Source organism: Orycteropus afer, unplaced genomic scaffold, assembly GCF_000298275.1.
Source record: "Orycteropus afer afer isolate SDZICR_OR568_19922 unplaced genomic scaffold, OryAfe1.0 scaffold00194, whole genome shotgun sequence".
Taxonomy (NCBI): Eukaryota; Metazoa; Chordata; class Mammalia; order Tubulidentata; family Orycteropodidae; genus Orycteropus; species Orycteropus afer.
In genome coordinates this window covers 2,106,812-2,122,924 of record NW_006921781.1, presented here as the reverse complement: position 1 = coordinate 2,122,924, position 16,113 = coordinate 2,106,812, and the positions used below count along the sequence as shown (strand labels likewise).

General features: G+C 38.0%; 1 protein-coding gene across 1 annotated transcript in view; it reads left to right on the top strand.

Annotated features, from left to right (window-relative positions):
- The window catches only part of GTF2F2 (general transcription factor IIF subunit 2), a 265,374-nt gene that overhangs the window by 210,494 nt on the left and 38,767 nt on the right, over positions 1 to 16,113 (top strand). The window contains exon 6 of the mRNA XM_007947821.2: positions 13,870 to 14,013. Within this exon, the coding sequence (XP_007946012.1) occupies positions 13,870 to 14,013 (144 nt within the window). The remainder of the gene's footprint in view (positions 1 to 13,869; positions 14,014 to 16,113) is intronic.

Sequence of the window (16,113 nt, the reverse complement as noted above, 5' to 3'; positions counted from 1 at the left end):
TCCATATATAAACCTTTCATTGACCCTCCACAACAACAAACTAATACTATATTTGTCCTTCTGTGATTGACTTATTTCAATCAGCATAATGTCCTCCAAGTTCTTCCATATTATGTGGGCATTTGCAGACTCTATATTACTCTTTAGTGCTGCATAGCATTCCTTTGTGTGTGTGCACCATAGTTGGGTCATCCACTCTTCCGCTGATGGGCACATAGGTTGTTTCCATCTTTTTGCTGTTGTAAATAGTGCTGTGATGAATATGGGCGTGCCTATATCTGTTTCTGTCCTGGCTCTCACCTCTCTAGGATATACCTAGTAATGGGATTGCTGAGTCAAATTGTATCTCCAATTCCAACTTTCTAAAAAATCACCATATTGCTTTCCACAGTGGTTGTGTCACTTCACAGTCACACAAGCAGTGTATGAGAGTCCCAGTCTCTCCACATCCCTGCCAGCATTTGTTCTTTTCTGTCTCGTTGAACCTTGCCGTCAGTGCTGGGATGAGACGGTATCTCATTTTTGTTTTGATTTGCATCTCTCTGACGGCCAGTGGTAAGTCCCTTGCTAGATATGTTATTATCAGCAAATAGGAATTTGTTGCTGTAATTTTTGTTATGTGCATTTTCGTGCTGTCAGTTTCTTTGTTCCATGTAATTTTCTATGCTGGGCTCATTTTGTTTATGAATTGTGTTACCACTTCTTCATTGCTATTGTTTTAGTATTTGCTAAATATTTGTGCTGGTCCTCTTTTTTATTTTGATGTGAGGGTTTATCATTTTTCTTTGAGGTTACCCTGTGATTTATAGTTTTCTTCCCAAGTTTATAACAGTCCATTCTATCTTGTAGTTGTCTTGACTTACCATCTAGAAGTTCTAACAACACAGTTTTTTTCCCTCTTTTTGATTTGTAGTTGTCCTCATTTGTCAATTGATGTCTCTGGTTCCCTGTTTACAATCTTGTAGGCTTATGTACTTTGGATACTTTCATAGCTGGGTTGGTTTCTGGGTTATATCATCATGTTTGTTAATGGTCAGTTATTGTTGGCTGTTGTTGCTTCTCTGTCCAGAGGACTCCCTTTAACATCTCTTTTAAGATTTGTCTGGTTTTAACAAATTCTCTTAATTTCTGCTTATCTAGAAATGTCCTAATTTCACCATCGTATTTGAGGGATAATTTTGCCGGGCACATAATTCTTGGTTGGAAATTTCTCTCTTTCAGGGTTTTATACATACCATTCCATTGTCTTCTCGCCTGCATGGTTTCTGCTGAGAAATCAGAGCTTAGCCTTACTGGTTCCCCCTTGTAGGTAACTTCATTTTTCCCATGCTGCTTTCAGGATTCTTTCTTTGCCTTTGGTTTTGGTAAGTTTGATGATGGTATGTCTGGGTGATTTTCTTTTTGGGGTCTATCCTGTTTGGGGTTCATTGGACTTCCTGAATGGATATATTCTCATCTTTCATCATACCAAGAAAATTCTCTTCCAACCAATCTTTGACAGTTTTCTCAGTGGTTTTATTTTTCTCTTTCTGTTCTGGAATTCCAATGACACGTAGGTTATTCCTTTTGATGGTATCCCACATTAATCTTAGACTTTCTTCATTTTGTTTTGATTTTTTTTCTACTTGATCCCTTTCCAAAGAAGTGTTCCAGTATTTGTCTTCAATTTCCCTAATTTTGTCTTCCATTAATTCAGTTCTGTTCCTTTGTCCATTCAATGTCTTATCTATTTCTGAAAGTTTAGTGTTAATCTTCCGGATTTCTGTGTGTAGATTTTGTATCCTATCTAATTTTTCATTTATTTTGTCATTTTGTTCTTGTATTTTCTTTCAAAATTGTTCTACGGTTTTCTCTGTGTTTTCCTCAATTTTGTCAGTGTTTTCCTTGATCTGCCTCTCAATTCATTGAAAGTACCTAAATATAATTCTTTTGAATTCCTTATCAGGGAGTTCTAATGCTGCATCTTCCTTAGGGATGTGTTTTGGGTCTGTATCCTGGTCCCTTGTTTCTCCTGGTTTATCTTGCTTCTTTGTGTGGACTGTGATGTTCTGTTGTCTCTGAGGCATTGTGACGTTTTTGTGTTTATATTTAATTGATTGTATGTTGGAGTGACTTGCCCATATTTTTTTCTTTGTTTTGTTTGTATGTTATCTACGGAAGCAGGGTACTGTGCTGTGCTCCTCTATTCGCTAGTTGACAGCACTTATACACTCACCACCTATCTCCTTTCCTGTTGTCAGCCTCTCATATGCCCCTGCCGTCCTTGGCAAGCAGAGCCTATTCTTAGGTCCCTAGAATCCGAATGAGAATGCTGTCACTTTAAATATCCAAAATGGCTGACACGTGTAAATAGTCAAAATGCCTGTGCCTTTTGGGCAGCAGAAAGTCCACAGCTCGGGTTGTCTCCCTCCTTGCTGTTTCCCTTCCTAGTCATAGGCCACCAACACAGTTGTCCCTGCAGCCCTTAGTGACCAGGGCTGCTCTTTAGGTCAATTCTCAGGTCCCAACACCACTTGGAAATATTCAGGCTGTTGGTCCCGTCAGAGTAGCTGGCAGTATGCAGCTCTGACCGTCTCTGACTCACTGTTTCCTTTCAGGTTTTTCCACTAGTTGGTGCCTAATCCAGTTTTGTATAGTTCCTTTCAAAGTTCAGAGTTCCAGGATTATCTTCTGTATCTCTGCCAATTGGTTTTTCTTTTCTTTGTTGAAGAGGGTCTGTGTCACTTGTCTGCCTAGTCCTCCATCTTACTGGAAGTCGAAATTTCACACATGTAATGCTAGACAAAAGAAGCCAGACACAAAAGAGCACTTGTATTATTTATTTTTGTCAACAGCAAAACAGCCAAGATGGATCCTTGCTGTGAGAATTAGGATTATGTTTAGTGGGGATTCAGGATGGTTATAACTTAAAGGAAACAGAAAAGGTTTTAGGGTACTGGTGATATTTCTTGATCTGGGTGCTAATTACATGGATATGTACAGTGTCAGTTTGACAGTTCATGGAGCTGTGCATTTAAGATGAGTGTATGTTTTTCTTCATGCATAATATGTACAGGGTATCCCCTCTGTGCACAGTTCTGATATGTATGAATTTTAGTTACCACAGTTTAGTTAAATAACACCAGTCCCATAACAACACAGCTCAGATTTTAGTTAGCATGGTATATTAACTGTGAGGAATTACATGAAGTACAGGCTTCATTGTTAGCTCTTCAGTCCACAAATCGCTGAGAAGATAACAGATGCACATTGTGATCAGTGACCAATCTCTACAGTTTTTCAGAGTTTCAGTGATCGCCCACTGTGTATTTGTTATGCAGCAAAATGTGTAGTTGTGTTGCCTGGTTATCTCTTGGTGATAAACACAGCTGGCATTTTACAAAAGTGTTAAAAGAGGGAATTGGCCAACAAAGATGAAAGTGCAGCAAAGAAACAAAAAGTGGTAGGGCTGGAAGTAAAATTTGAATCAAATGTAAATGATGTTATAGAAGAAATATTTGATTTTGAGAATGTTGTCACTGCCACCACTTAAGAGACTCTAGATATGCAGCCTTAGGAATGTTCCGTTGTTGTTTGTTACTGTGGGTCAACAGAAACTTATCAAAAGCAAACTTTTCAATGTAAATGAGTGTGACCAAAGGATGCAGATATCCAGAGGAAGTGACACTGGCAAAAATCTTCATTATAAAGGAACTCTCAAACATAGTTCACAACACTGAAAGCAGAAAAGGTAAAATGTTAGAAGCTAATCTAGACTTGCAGGAGCTCTGGTAGCATAGTGCCTAAGGCACTTGACTGCTAACCAGAAGGCTGGCGGTTCAAATCCACCAGCCACTCCTCGGAAGGAAGGTTGGGCAATCTACTTCCGTAGTGATACTGCCTCGGAAACCCAAGGAGGGGATCGTTATGAGTCGGGTCCGACTCGATGGCACTTGACAACAACAACAACAATCTAGACTTAGTAAGGAGTGTAACAGTTGACCTAGCATAGAAAGATGTTCAGTTCATGAAATAAGTTATACAATGAGAAGAAAACAACCGGTGTTGAAAGCACTGTTGTATTTGTCACAGTGAACATGTATTGACTGAATTTACGGTGAGCAGTAAAGTTCTTCCATTCGGATAAGGAGAGAAACCTAGGGAAGATTGTTAGTACTTAGCCATGTCAGTATCCTGTCACAATTACCTAAGATTTGTTTTCTCTCAGTAACAAATACTTTTTAATGTCTACTTTGTACCTGAGGTACATAGCCCTGGTGAACCAAATAGATGAACCTCTGTCTTCAAGGAGCTGCCACTGCATTCAGTTCTCTGGCTGTGCCTTTTCAGTTCCCCAGTGTAGGTCATAGTCTTTCTTTCATTAATAGTAGAAAATACACATTTATATTCCGTAACCATTTTTTTCCTAAATCCCACTACAGTGATCACTCTTACCATACTACTACAGGCCATCACTTGTGAGGCAATAGACAGATCTCTCTGAGGTCCACAAAAGCTGGCCATAGCTCTGACCTCTGCCTCATTCATCCTCTTAGTGACATTGAAGCTTGGCGGATATGGATGGTAGAGAGATTTCAAGTATCTTATTTGGGGAGTGTTCTTACATTGTTTTCTTTTTGCTACAAAAATAAATAAAGGTACATTATATTCTGAATTTGCTAAAGCATAAAGCTATGACATCCTACTTTTTTAAAGACTCTTTTTAGCATTTAGTAATATTTTAGTCCAAGGTACTAAATTTTGTTAAGGTTGTCATAGGATGATGGGTGAATCATTATACCAACACTCACTTCTTTTGATTAATAGTTTGTTTATAAGAAAACAAAGTTGGGGTTTTATCTATCACATTACACTATTTGAATGTCCATTAATTATTTTTTAAAAAATGCAAATGGGCAGGGCCACTTGCATACCTTTAAAAAAGCATACTCTGTATTATAATACGAACTATTCACTCACTCACTCACTCACTGCCGACTTATAGCAACCCCTCCTTGGGTTTCTGAGGTAATATCACTACGGAAATAGATTGTTCAACCTTCCTTCCGAGGAGCGGCTGGTGGGTTTAAACTTCTGTTGTTTATCAGAGGGAATGTTGATTAAAAAAAAAAAAGAGTTGAAAAATATCAATGTAGTTCAACATGACGTAGAGAGTACACAATCAAGACTTTTTTAAAAGTTTTTAAATTCAGTATAATAAGGAAATGTTTTCAAAGTTTTGCCAGATAGAGCTATATAAACATTATTTCTTCTTAGCAGTTGAGGTTCTTTGAATATGATTATCAGAATAAAACTAAGAAAACTTGTGTAAAACTATATCCCTACACTTGATCAGAAAGGAACATTTACCCCCAGAAACTTTTTTACCCTTCCTGACACATAAATAAGGAGCTCTGGTAGCATGGTGCCTAAGGCATCTGATTGCTAACTGACCAGCCACTCTGTGGAAGCAAGACTGGGCAATCTCCTGTAAAGATTTACTGCCTCAGAAACCCAGTGGGGGTCATTATGAGTCAGAATTGATTCTATGGCAATGGGATTGTTTTTTTAAAAAAATCATATAAATATATATGTGTGTATAGCAGACACACTGCTCTTGAGTCAATTGTGACTCATAGCAACCCCATAGGACAGAGTAGAATTGCTCATAGGGTTTTCAAGACTGTAAATCTTTACAGAACAGACTGCCTCATCTTTGTGTCAGAGCAACTGGTGAGCCTGAACTACCAGCTTTTTAGTTAGCAGCCCACAGCTTTAACCACAATGCCACCAGAGCTCCTTCATGTGTGTATATGCTGTCTATATGTAATCATCTCCATATTTTTTAATTCCCACTGTATTATTGGAGATATCAGATTCAGATATCTCTCTTCAGTTCACAAACTATTTAAGATAGAACACCCGCCAAACTTGCCATTCAGAAACCATGTGTCAGCCCATAAATGACTTACATGAGTTGAATTATCTATTAGACTGCCCTTTCCTCAACAGCTCAGCCCTGAAAACTCTGCTTTACCAGGACATGACCTAACCTAAGTAGTTTTCCATTTGCTTTGAATCTTCATTAAGTTTCTGAAACTTGAACTGGTTCATATAGTTCAACACTTTCCAAAGTGAGGTTTTGAAACATTAATTTTGTGAATGTATCCTTGAATAAAAAGGATTCTGTGGTAAAATAACTCTTGTAGATTCTGATTATATCCCCACTCTTCAAAACTGACAAAACATTGTAATATGCTAAAGGTTAGGAACCTTCAGGAATTTCTATAATCTTGCATTTTGCAAACATTTGACCATCAAATTCCCCGTTCCCCATTCTTTCAAATGATGAAAAAAAGCACTGTGAAATAATGGGTTGTCAAAGTACGTTTTACAAGAGGACCTATTGGAGTGAGAGGGGATATATTAGAACTTACATCGATTTATGTATGTTGTATGTTTATATGTTAATATATAGCTAACAAAGCATTTGCCGTTTCAGTAATCTTCACATGTACAGTTGTTTAGTGACTTAAGTTATGTTCCTCGTATCATTCAACTATCACCATTAACAGTTCCCATATTTTCCATCACCCTTTGCCTTTCAGCTGTTTATGTTCTTATATCTATAAATTCGGAGATTTGCAGATTGTACTATCTATTTTTAACTGAACTCAATCTCAAAAAATGAGCTTAAATATCTTAAGTTTCCTGCAAAGAAATTATATATTAAAGTAATACTAGTAAAGCAGACATATGAACAAGAAAACGGAAAACTGGCACTTCTGTTACTCCTAAGATAACCTCTTTGCCATTCACCTTTATGACGTAGAAACAGGGATGGCATCGTCAGATGTGATAAGAGCTTGGTCTATTCAAAATAAAATTATCAGTATTATTTTAAATATGGCTTCCAAACCCCATCTTTAGTGATGACTCTGTTAGTGTCTATTTGGGAAACAGAAACAACCCGAGGTATTTCAAACAGGAAGAGATTAACATAGGGAATTTGTTAGAAATATAAAGTGGAAAGGCTGGGTTTACGAAAGGTCACCTGCAGATCAGGAAGCTGCAGGAGCTGGAGGTGCTACCACAAGCAGAAAAAAATCTTCCTTCCCACTTCCATTTTCCCTTTGGCAAAGTCCAGCTGGAAACCACCTGGTAAAGGAATCTTGGAAATGGAGCTTGGACCCCCTAGCCATCTCTCCCTTCAGGAGGACATGGAGCTGATGGCCTGTTGGATCCTTGGCCTTTGTGTGTTAGGCCTTAAGTTATGCTGGCTATTGCCAGTATGAAGCTATCACAATTTGCAATACATTTAAAAACTTAGCATCTAGAGCATGAGGACAGATGACTGTATTTTAAGAACAAGACAGTGTTTAAAATTTTGACAAAACTTTTTCTTAAAATAATTTATTTTTATTTCATCTCTTTTTATTTTCATTTGGTGTATGCTTTATAATATCCAGGAGCTCTGGTGGCATAGTGCCTAAGGCGTTTGACTGCTAACCAGAAAGCTGGCAGTTCAAACCAACCAGCCATTCCTCGCGAGGAAGATTGGACAGTCTACTTCCATAGAGATACTGCCTCAGAACCTAATACAGTTATGTATTTTTACAATTTACAAATAGATGAGCATATAGCTCATGCTCCAGTTTTTTACAATAAAAGTGTATAATCAAAGTTTAGAGTCAGCTGATGTCACAAGCCCTTCCAGCTCCCTCTGTCTCAGATTGAAAATAAGGATGCCTCTGTGTGTGTGTGCTCTGGTTGACTTTTGTGTAGTTCTGTGTAAACTTCACAGCCATCTTACATGTATTCTGTGGTTTCTTGTGACCTTTCTCATAAGGAATTATGTCCTCCACTATGTAGATAGTGGTTCTCAACCCTGACTGTACACACTAGAGTCGCCAGGGGAGCTTTTAAGAGAACAACATCTCTAGAGATTGTGGTGTAATTGATCTAATGTGGAGAGCAGCTATCTTAATTTTATTTATGCTCCCTGGATGTTCTAGTGCAGCCACTGATCAGCTAAGAACATTTTAGTTCTATACACCATCTCCTGTTACAAGGGAGAAAATAGTACCTTGGAGATGATCAAAAAGCCTCTTTCCATCAAACCTCTTTCTGCCAAACGTAGAGGTTTTATACAAAAACTGATGTCTTTATTATCATTTTCTCCCCTCGCTTTGAAAAAAGATATATCCCTCCCCTTTCTCCCTGCCCTTTCTCACTCTTTCTTTTCCTGGCAAGAGCTCTTAAAAAGTTAAAGAGAGTTAGAAAAGCTCAACTAGAAAATTGACAGTGAGAGGGAAAAAAATTACCTTTAATTATATGTATAAATTCTGAATTTTGCTGACTAAAACACATCCTCTGGGACAATATTGTACAGACTTCATATAGCATAGCAATATTTGCCCATTAGTAGTTTATAGCATAAACATACTACATGGTTTGTCCATTTGAATTTACCTACCAATTACTGACCAACTCTAAAAAATTAATTTTCTCCCAAGAGATAATGACACATTAGGCAGAAATAGAAACACTGGAGAGTGTGATGATACTTCGTAAGTAATTAAAATGCAAAACTGAGATATTCAAAGCTGTCTTGCTCACTTCAAAGTTAAAATAAAAACCTTCACAAAGACTGGCTTGACAAAGCAATCAAAGTTTCTACAAACAACAATCTAGAAATTTACAGACACCTTTATTATAGTATTTTAATTGGTAGTGGGTGGCATTTATAATTGTAGTTAGTGATTAAGGTTTCAATAATGATGGTGGAATATCTCTTTACCACATCCACAATGGCTTTTCAACATTTGGTTCCATTTCAATCTTGAATACTTTATTTTCTGTTGGGAAATATAATAATTGTGTATGATGGGTTTTTGAATTGTAAAAATTTGTAACTAGGGACTAAATTTGAAGTGCTTTCTGAATTGGCATTTATTTCTCTGTGGGTTTATGCAGTGATCTGTGGGTCGTTGGGGGTAGGTATAAGATGGATAATTAAAATTCACATTGAATTAAAGCTGTTGCTACTCTAATACCCACCTTACCTAATATTTTATAGTGGCTGCTAACAGATTAGAGCTCTGACTGCTTTGAGTATCTTTTTCTTGCTGTGCTTGTGTACCCATGAGAAACAAGCTAAAAAAGGGGAAAAAGGTAAAAAGAGAAGAAATAAAATCATCTCAAAATTACAGTCTTCTCTTAAAGAGACTAGTTCATATCATTGTATTTTGTTTGCAGATAATTTGTTGTACAAAGCTTTGAGTATAATACTCAATTACCATTTCTATACTGTTCAGTTTAAAAAAGAAAAGTTACCTCAAGGACTTTAGTTTAGTCCTAAGTTTAAGTATTGATAACTAAATGATCATGGAAGTCGTTTTAATTCATTCTCATAATACACATACATCGGAACTACCCTGATACCACAGAGCAGAATTTGGTTCACAAGCCTGTCTTAGACATCAAAAAAAGATGTAATGAATGCTGCACTAAAAAGTTTTGTTTTCAAACAATCTTCCCTATAAATTATCCCATAGTATCTGTCCTGAAGACATTCAAGAGAATCTCTGTTTTCCTTTTTCTTTTTAAATAAATGTACAATTATATTTCTAGCACTTATAATGGTCTGAAGAATAGTATTTCCATTTTTGTCATTGCGATTATATATATATATCTGGGTATTCAGATTACACTTTTAGGAATTTTTATTCACTAGTAAAAGTATAGTTACACTGCGCTGCCCCGCAGGAATTGAGCCATAGATAGACATGACTAACACATTTCTGGTCTTTTTTTCCCTCATTTGAAGTAGGCAACCACCAACAATAGACTTTCTTTCCTAACCCAGAAGTACCCACTTCTTTGCTTTGTCTTTTTTGAAGACTGATGGTTTTGGCTAGATGAAATTTCAGATCACTTAAGCCTGTATTTTCTAGATTTTAAGTTAAATTTCTCTTATGCCACACTGGACCAGGCTTAAAGGGTTGTAATTGCTCAGGCTTTTTCCTGCTTTTTCAGCAGTCCCCCTATATAGACTGTCCAACATAATCAAGGAGATTTCAGGATACAAGCTAAGAACAACTATAATTAGTTATTGATCAGCAAAGCAAGGCTTAAAATATTGATTATTCCCTTCAGGGGCTCTTTGTCGAGCCAAAGACCTGACGCTTGGACTTGTAGGGGTTTTTTTCCTAGTCTGTCTGTGGGACAAGGAACTTGGTTTGGCTTTTTGAGTCTGGTTTCTGAAAATAACCCGAGCAATCAGGATGCCTTTGTTTTCCAAAATAGCCAAGCTAGTAGGGTCTACACAGGCAAACTCATTTCAGGAAGTGAGAGGGCCTAATGCAGTTTGCACACTCGTTAATTGAATGGATCCTAACTATGCATAAAGGCTCAGGTCCCATATTCATTGAGGTCCCAGTGACTGGGGTACTTGGAACCTTGGATTGCTCTCTTTGGGGCCTCTTGGATTGGTGAGAATATCTGTGCACTGAAATGGGAGTGTCAAGTCCCAGGGGACAGCAATGGCCCTGGGCCTAGAACTCTCCCAGACCTTGTCTGATTTGTCTTTATGCTTGTATCCTTTCTGAAACCCTTAGGGTTTTCCAAGGGTATAAATCTTTATGGAAGCAGACTACCTCAGCTTTCTCCCACGGAGTGGTCTTTTCAAACCACTGACCTTTTGGTTAATAGTCAAATGCTTTAAACACTGTTACCACCAGAACTCTGATTGTAATAAATGAGTAACTGTAAATATAGGTAATACTATCTGTGAGTCATTCTAGTGAATTATGCAGCCCACTGGGAGCTATGAGAGCCAGCAAAGAGGCTGCAATTTGCCTCTTTGACAGGACCTGGAAGGACAGAATCCTAACTTGTAGAAACCCAATTCTGAGTGGGAAGAGAAAGCAAGCATCATGGGTGGCTGGTGTCAGAATGATTAAGTGGGAGAGTGAGATTATGAGTTATCTTCACATTTTGAACGTTACTTTATGTCAGCTACTACTTGTAGGATAATATTCATACACCTACAAGGAAGACTAGTTAATAGTACTATTGTTCAAATTTATGCACCAACCACTAAAGCCAATGATGAACAAATTGAACATTTTTACCAACTTCTGCAGTCTGACATTGACCGAACATGCAATCAGGATACGTTGATAATAACTGGTGATCGGAATACAAAAGTTGGAAACTGAGAAGCATTGGTAGTTGGAACATATGGCTATAGTTAAAGAAGTGGTGCTGGAGACCACATGATAGAATTTTGCAAAACCAACAACTTAATCATTGCATATGCCTTTTTTCAACAATATATATGGTGACTACACACATGGTAGCTGTGGTAGCTAGTGCCTAAGGCATTTGACTGCTAACCAGAAGGCTGGCGGTTCAAACCCACCAGCCACTCCTCGGAAGGAAGATTGGGCAATCTACTTCCGTAGAGATACTGTCTCAGAAACACAAGGAGGGGTCGCTATGAGTTGAGTCGACTCAACAGCAGTAAGTGTGTGTGTGTGAATGTACATGTGGACTTGGCCAGATGGGATACACAGGAATCAAATTGACTACATTTGTGAAAACAGATGACAGAGAAGCTCAAGATTATTAGTCAGAACAAGGCCAGGGGACGACTGTGGAACAGACCATTAATTGCTCTATGCAAGTTCAAGTTGAAGCTGAAGAAAATTTTGAGTTTTACTTCCAAGGTGTACACATCAAAAAAGTGAAGATGATTAAGTTAATCCTTTCACCTTGTCTAGTGTCAGTTTTATTTAATTGAAAGATACTCAGTATTATCAAAATTTCCTTTTACTAGTAATTTGAAAACCCCTCTTATGTGTTATAGGAGCTCTGGTGGCATAATGCCTAAGGCATTAGACTGCTAACCAGAAGGCTGATGGTTCAAACCCACCAGCCACTCCTTGGAAGGAAGGTTAGGCAATCTACTTCCTTAGTGATACTGCCTCAGAAACCCAAGGAGGGGTTGCTATGAGTCAGATCCGACTCGTCAGCAGTGTGTTTGGTCTGGTTTTTATTATGTGTTACAGCGTAGTGCCTAAGGCATTTGACTGCTAACCAGAAGGCTGCCAATTCAAACCCACCAGCCACTCCTCGAAAGGAAGATTGGACAATATACTTCTGTAGAGATACCGCCTCAGAAACCCAAGGAGAGGTCTCTATGAGTAGAATCAACTCGAAGTCAGTGAGTTATTATGTTTTATGAGGGAGCTCTTGAGGCATAGTGGTTAAAGCATTTGACTGCTAACCAAAAGGAGAAAGATGAGGCAGGCTACTTCCATAAAGATTTACAGCCTTGGAAACCCTGTGGGGCAATTCTGCTCTATCCTACAGAGTTGCTATGAATTGTAATTGACTTAATGACAGTGGACTTGGTTTTTGGTTTATTATGTATTAGGAGGATCCCTGGTGGCACACTAGTTAAGTGCTTTGCTGCTAACCAAAAAGTCGGCAGTTCAAACCCACCAGTGGCTCCATGGGACAAAAGACCTGGCAGTCTGCTCCCATGAAGATTAGCCCAGGAAACCCTATAGGACAGTTCTACTCTGACAGAGGGCATCATGAGTCAGCACGTAACAACCTTATGTATTAGATACTATTTTTAGTTTTAACCTCAATCGAAATTAACTTGCTCGATAACAAAACTCTCTTGTTAAAATATAAGGAATAGGCCCAACTAGATTGGATTGGAATTTCTGCAGTAATTTAGTTGTAAGCTTGAAATGCACATCATTATTTTTGAGGCTATTCCCCAGGCTGTAGTTACTCCGGTTGGTGCACAGGAGATGTTTCTCTGGCGCCTTCCACCCAGCCTGCTGTTGCTTTATTACCCAGGTTGGCAGCCGCGGTTTATAAATGCAGAATTTCTCTAACATGTTCCTGATGTTTCATAAAAATGAAGTGTTTCTGAAAATTAAAAATTTAATCAACTGTAATGAGTGAATGCAAATGGCATGTTTTCATTAAACAGGTTTTTTTGTTTTTTTTTTAAATGAACCATGTCAGGGTGGTGACTCTAGGAGAGAACTTACATGTTCTCCTAGTGCCACTGCTTCCCAGTCTGGTACACATGGAGGTACACAAAACTATAGGGTACATACAGTGCATGTTCCTAAAGTGTTGTTTTTATTTGGATGAAGTTAATTTATATTTGTGTTTAAAATGAAAGTGTATCATACAGTTGCATTTGGAGCTCACTTGCATTTTTTTTTCCTAGATAAAATTGAAATTTTAGAAAAATGGTTTGCTTGCACCTGAGTGCTAGAGTGTGTTATTTACCTTTTCTGTTACTAATCTTACTTCCTTTCATAAGCAAAGAAACAAGCTTTGGGAGGTCACACAGAGTTAGGAGAAGAAAAGGCCTCTTGTCACTGCCCCACATTACTGCCTTTTTACCAGTGCTTCCCCCACTTTTCACTCCTAGGTGGATCTGTCCTGTGATCTGTCTGCCTGTCAACCTAAGTCCTGTCAGGGGACTCCCAAGTTTTGAATGATGGATCTGTTAGATAAACCATTTCACTACATTTTGATTAATCAAAGTCAAAGGAACTGTTAAGAGTTTCTGATCAGAATTGGTTAACTAGCAGCCAAACTAAATGGATAAAATTTTAGACAAGAAAGCATTTTTGGAGGGAAATGGGTACATTACAAAATGCTTTAGATCGGTATTACCACCATCAAGGAACTCTGGGAGCATTGAGGACCCAGATTCTGCACCCATCCCTGGTCTTTAGCCTGCTGTCTGAACATTTAAATCTAATGGTTATGGGATGACTGAAAAGAGAATGCCTGTGTTTCAGAGTATATTGAATTGATACCTTTATTTCTTTTGCTTCTTGCACATAGATTGAATATGAAAGGAAAAAGAAAGAAGATGGAAAGCGAGCTCGAGCTGATAAACAACACGTTTTAGACATGCTCTTTTCAGCTTTTGAAAAACATCAGTATTACAATCTTAAGGACTTGGTGGACATCACCAAACAGCCCGTGGTATGTATATATTCAAACTGATCTTTTAGGTATGTCCTGCTTCACTAACATGTCATTACAGAAGAGGAGTGTGTCTTATATGAAGACGTTAACATTCACCCGTGCTAATGTCAGATTTTATTGCAACACTCAGAAAAAGCTGTCTTAATGTGGCCTGTAATTTTGTAACATCAGCTTTATTATTTTCAATATCAAGCAAACTTAATATCACTCTTCCACACTGAGAAAAAGTAGCATTATCGTCCTTTTGATTCATCCTTGACATTAAGCCTAATGTCTGTTTATATCATTTCTAGTTCTTCTAAGTCATACTGGTCTGTCATGGTGAGAGAATTTATCCCCATTTTTAGGCTATTCTCTGTGGATTTCTTTTTTTTTTTTTTTTTAATCAGAATCTACTCAGCACTCCTTAGCACTGGGTGCTTTTAAATAGAGTTACAAGCTCTTTTAAGATAAGCTAGTTGAGATTTGTGGTTGGGCCTGTTCTGCATTTCTTAAGGTAAATTACTACATTAACATTTTAGAAAGTTTATCTTTATTCCGAAATAGGCTTTTTTTTTTTTTAAATGTCTTCTCCAGATTTTTTTTTTTTTTGCCTATTTGCTAATAATTTGTATTTGTAACCCATTTAAAAAGTTAGTAACAATTAAGGGATCCAATCCTTTCTCCAGTCTTAGAATCACATTTCTTTCCATTTAACTTCATTAACCTCGTATCAAAGTATCAGATTCAGTTATAACTGTATGTACTTATAAAATGTAACCCTTTCGAATTTTCTGTCCTTTATTTTCTCTATTGTTTTTTCCACCTTGGCACTATATTCCAGAATGTTCATTCTAACAGCTCCATTTATTCTGAATACATAACAAGATAACCAGTTTAAAAAAAAAAAAAAAAAACATTTTAACATAAGCAAATAACCTTTTTTAAAAAATTGAGATTTGCACGAAAGTTTACAGAGTAAATTGGTTACCATTCAACAATCCATACACATTCTGTTTTGTAACATTTACTGCAGTCCCCACAATGCAATAGTATTCTTCACTTCCTCCCTGCACCTACCCCTTCCTTTTATCCTTTTTTTCGATCTCCTCCCAGCTTCCTAGCTCTGTCCCTGGGCAAATGCTTTCCAAATGAGTTCATATGCTTGATTGTTCTAATGATTGCATACCTTCCTGATCTTACTGTTCACCTTATAGGTCTGTCTTTCCTTTGGCTGACAGTTTCATAACCGGGCTTAAGTTCAGTTCCTAGCTTGAAGGGTGTCTAAGGGCCGTAGTCTTAAATTTCCACCAGTCTTCATCAGATCAGTAAGCCTGGTCTTTTTTTTATGATTTTGAGTTTTGTTCCACATTTTCCCCCACTTTATCCAGGATCTCTTATGATAATCCCTTTCAGAATGCTCAGAAGTAGTAGCTGGACACCACCTAGTTCTTCTAGCCTCAGGGTCATGGAGGCTGGGGTTCATGTGGTCTGTTAGTCCTTTGCACTAATTGTTCTCTTGAATCTTTGACTTTCTTCACTCTTCTTTGCTGCAGATGGGGAAAGACTGTTTGTGGCACCTTAGATGGCTGCTCACAAGCTTTTAAGACCCCAGTTGCTACTGACCAAAATAAGATGCAGAATATTGTCTTTATGGACTATATTATGCCAGGTGACCTTAGTGTCCCCCGAGACTGTGGTCCTTGAACCTCCATACCCAGCAACTCATTCCCTCAAGGTGTTTGATTGTGACTAAGATGTCTTCATAACTTTGTCCCCTGTGTACTCTATGACAATCATGGATATATTTGAAGCATGTAAAAATAGGTAAAGATAGCCTCTGTCAAACTCTGTGTGTGTGTGTGTGTGTGTGTGTGTATCTATCTCAAACCAAACTCTCTGCCATTGAGTCAGATCCAACTCATAGTGACCCCTCCTTGGGTTTCCAAAGTGGTATCAGTATGGAAGTAGATTGCCCAGCCTTCATAGATAGTTAGATAGATAGATAGATAAATGGATGGATGGATGGATGGTGGGTGGATGGATGTTCATGGGTGTAGTCCCATGCACCTTCCCACCTGTGTTCAGATTGACTATATGTGTCTACTCCAGGCACAC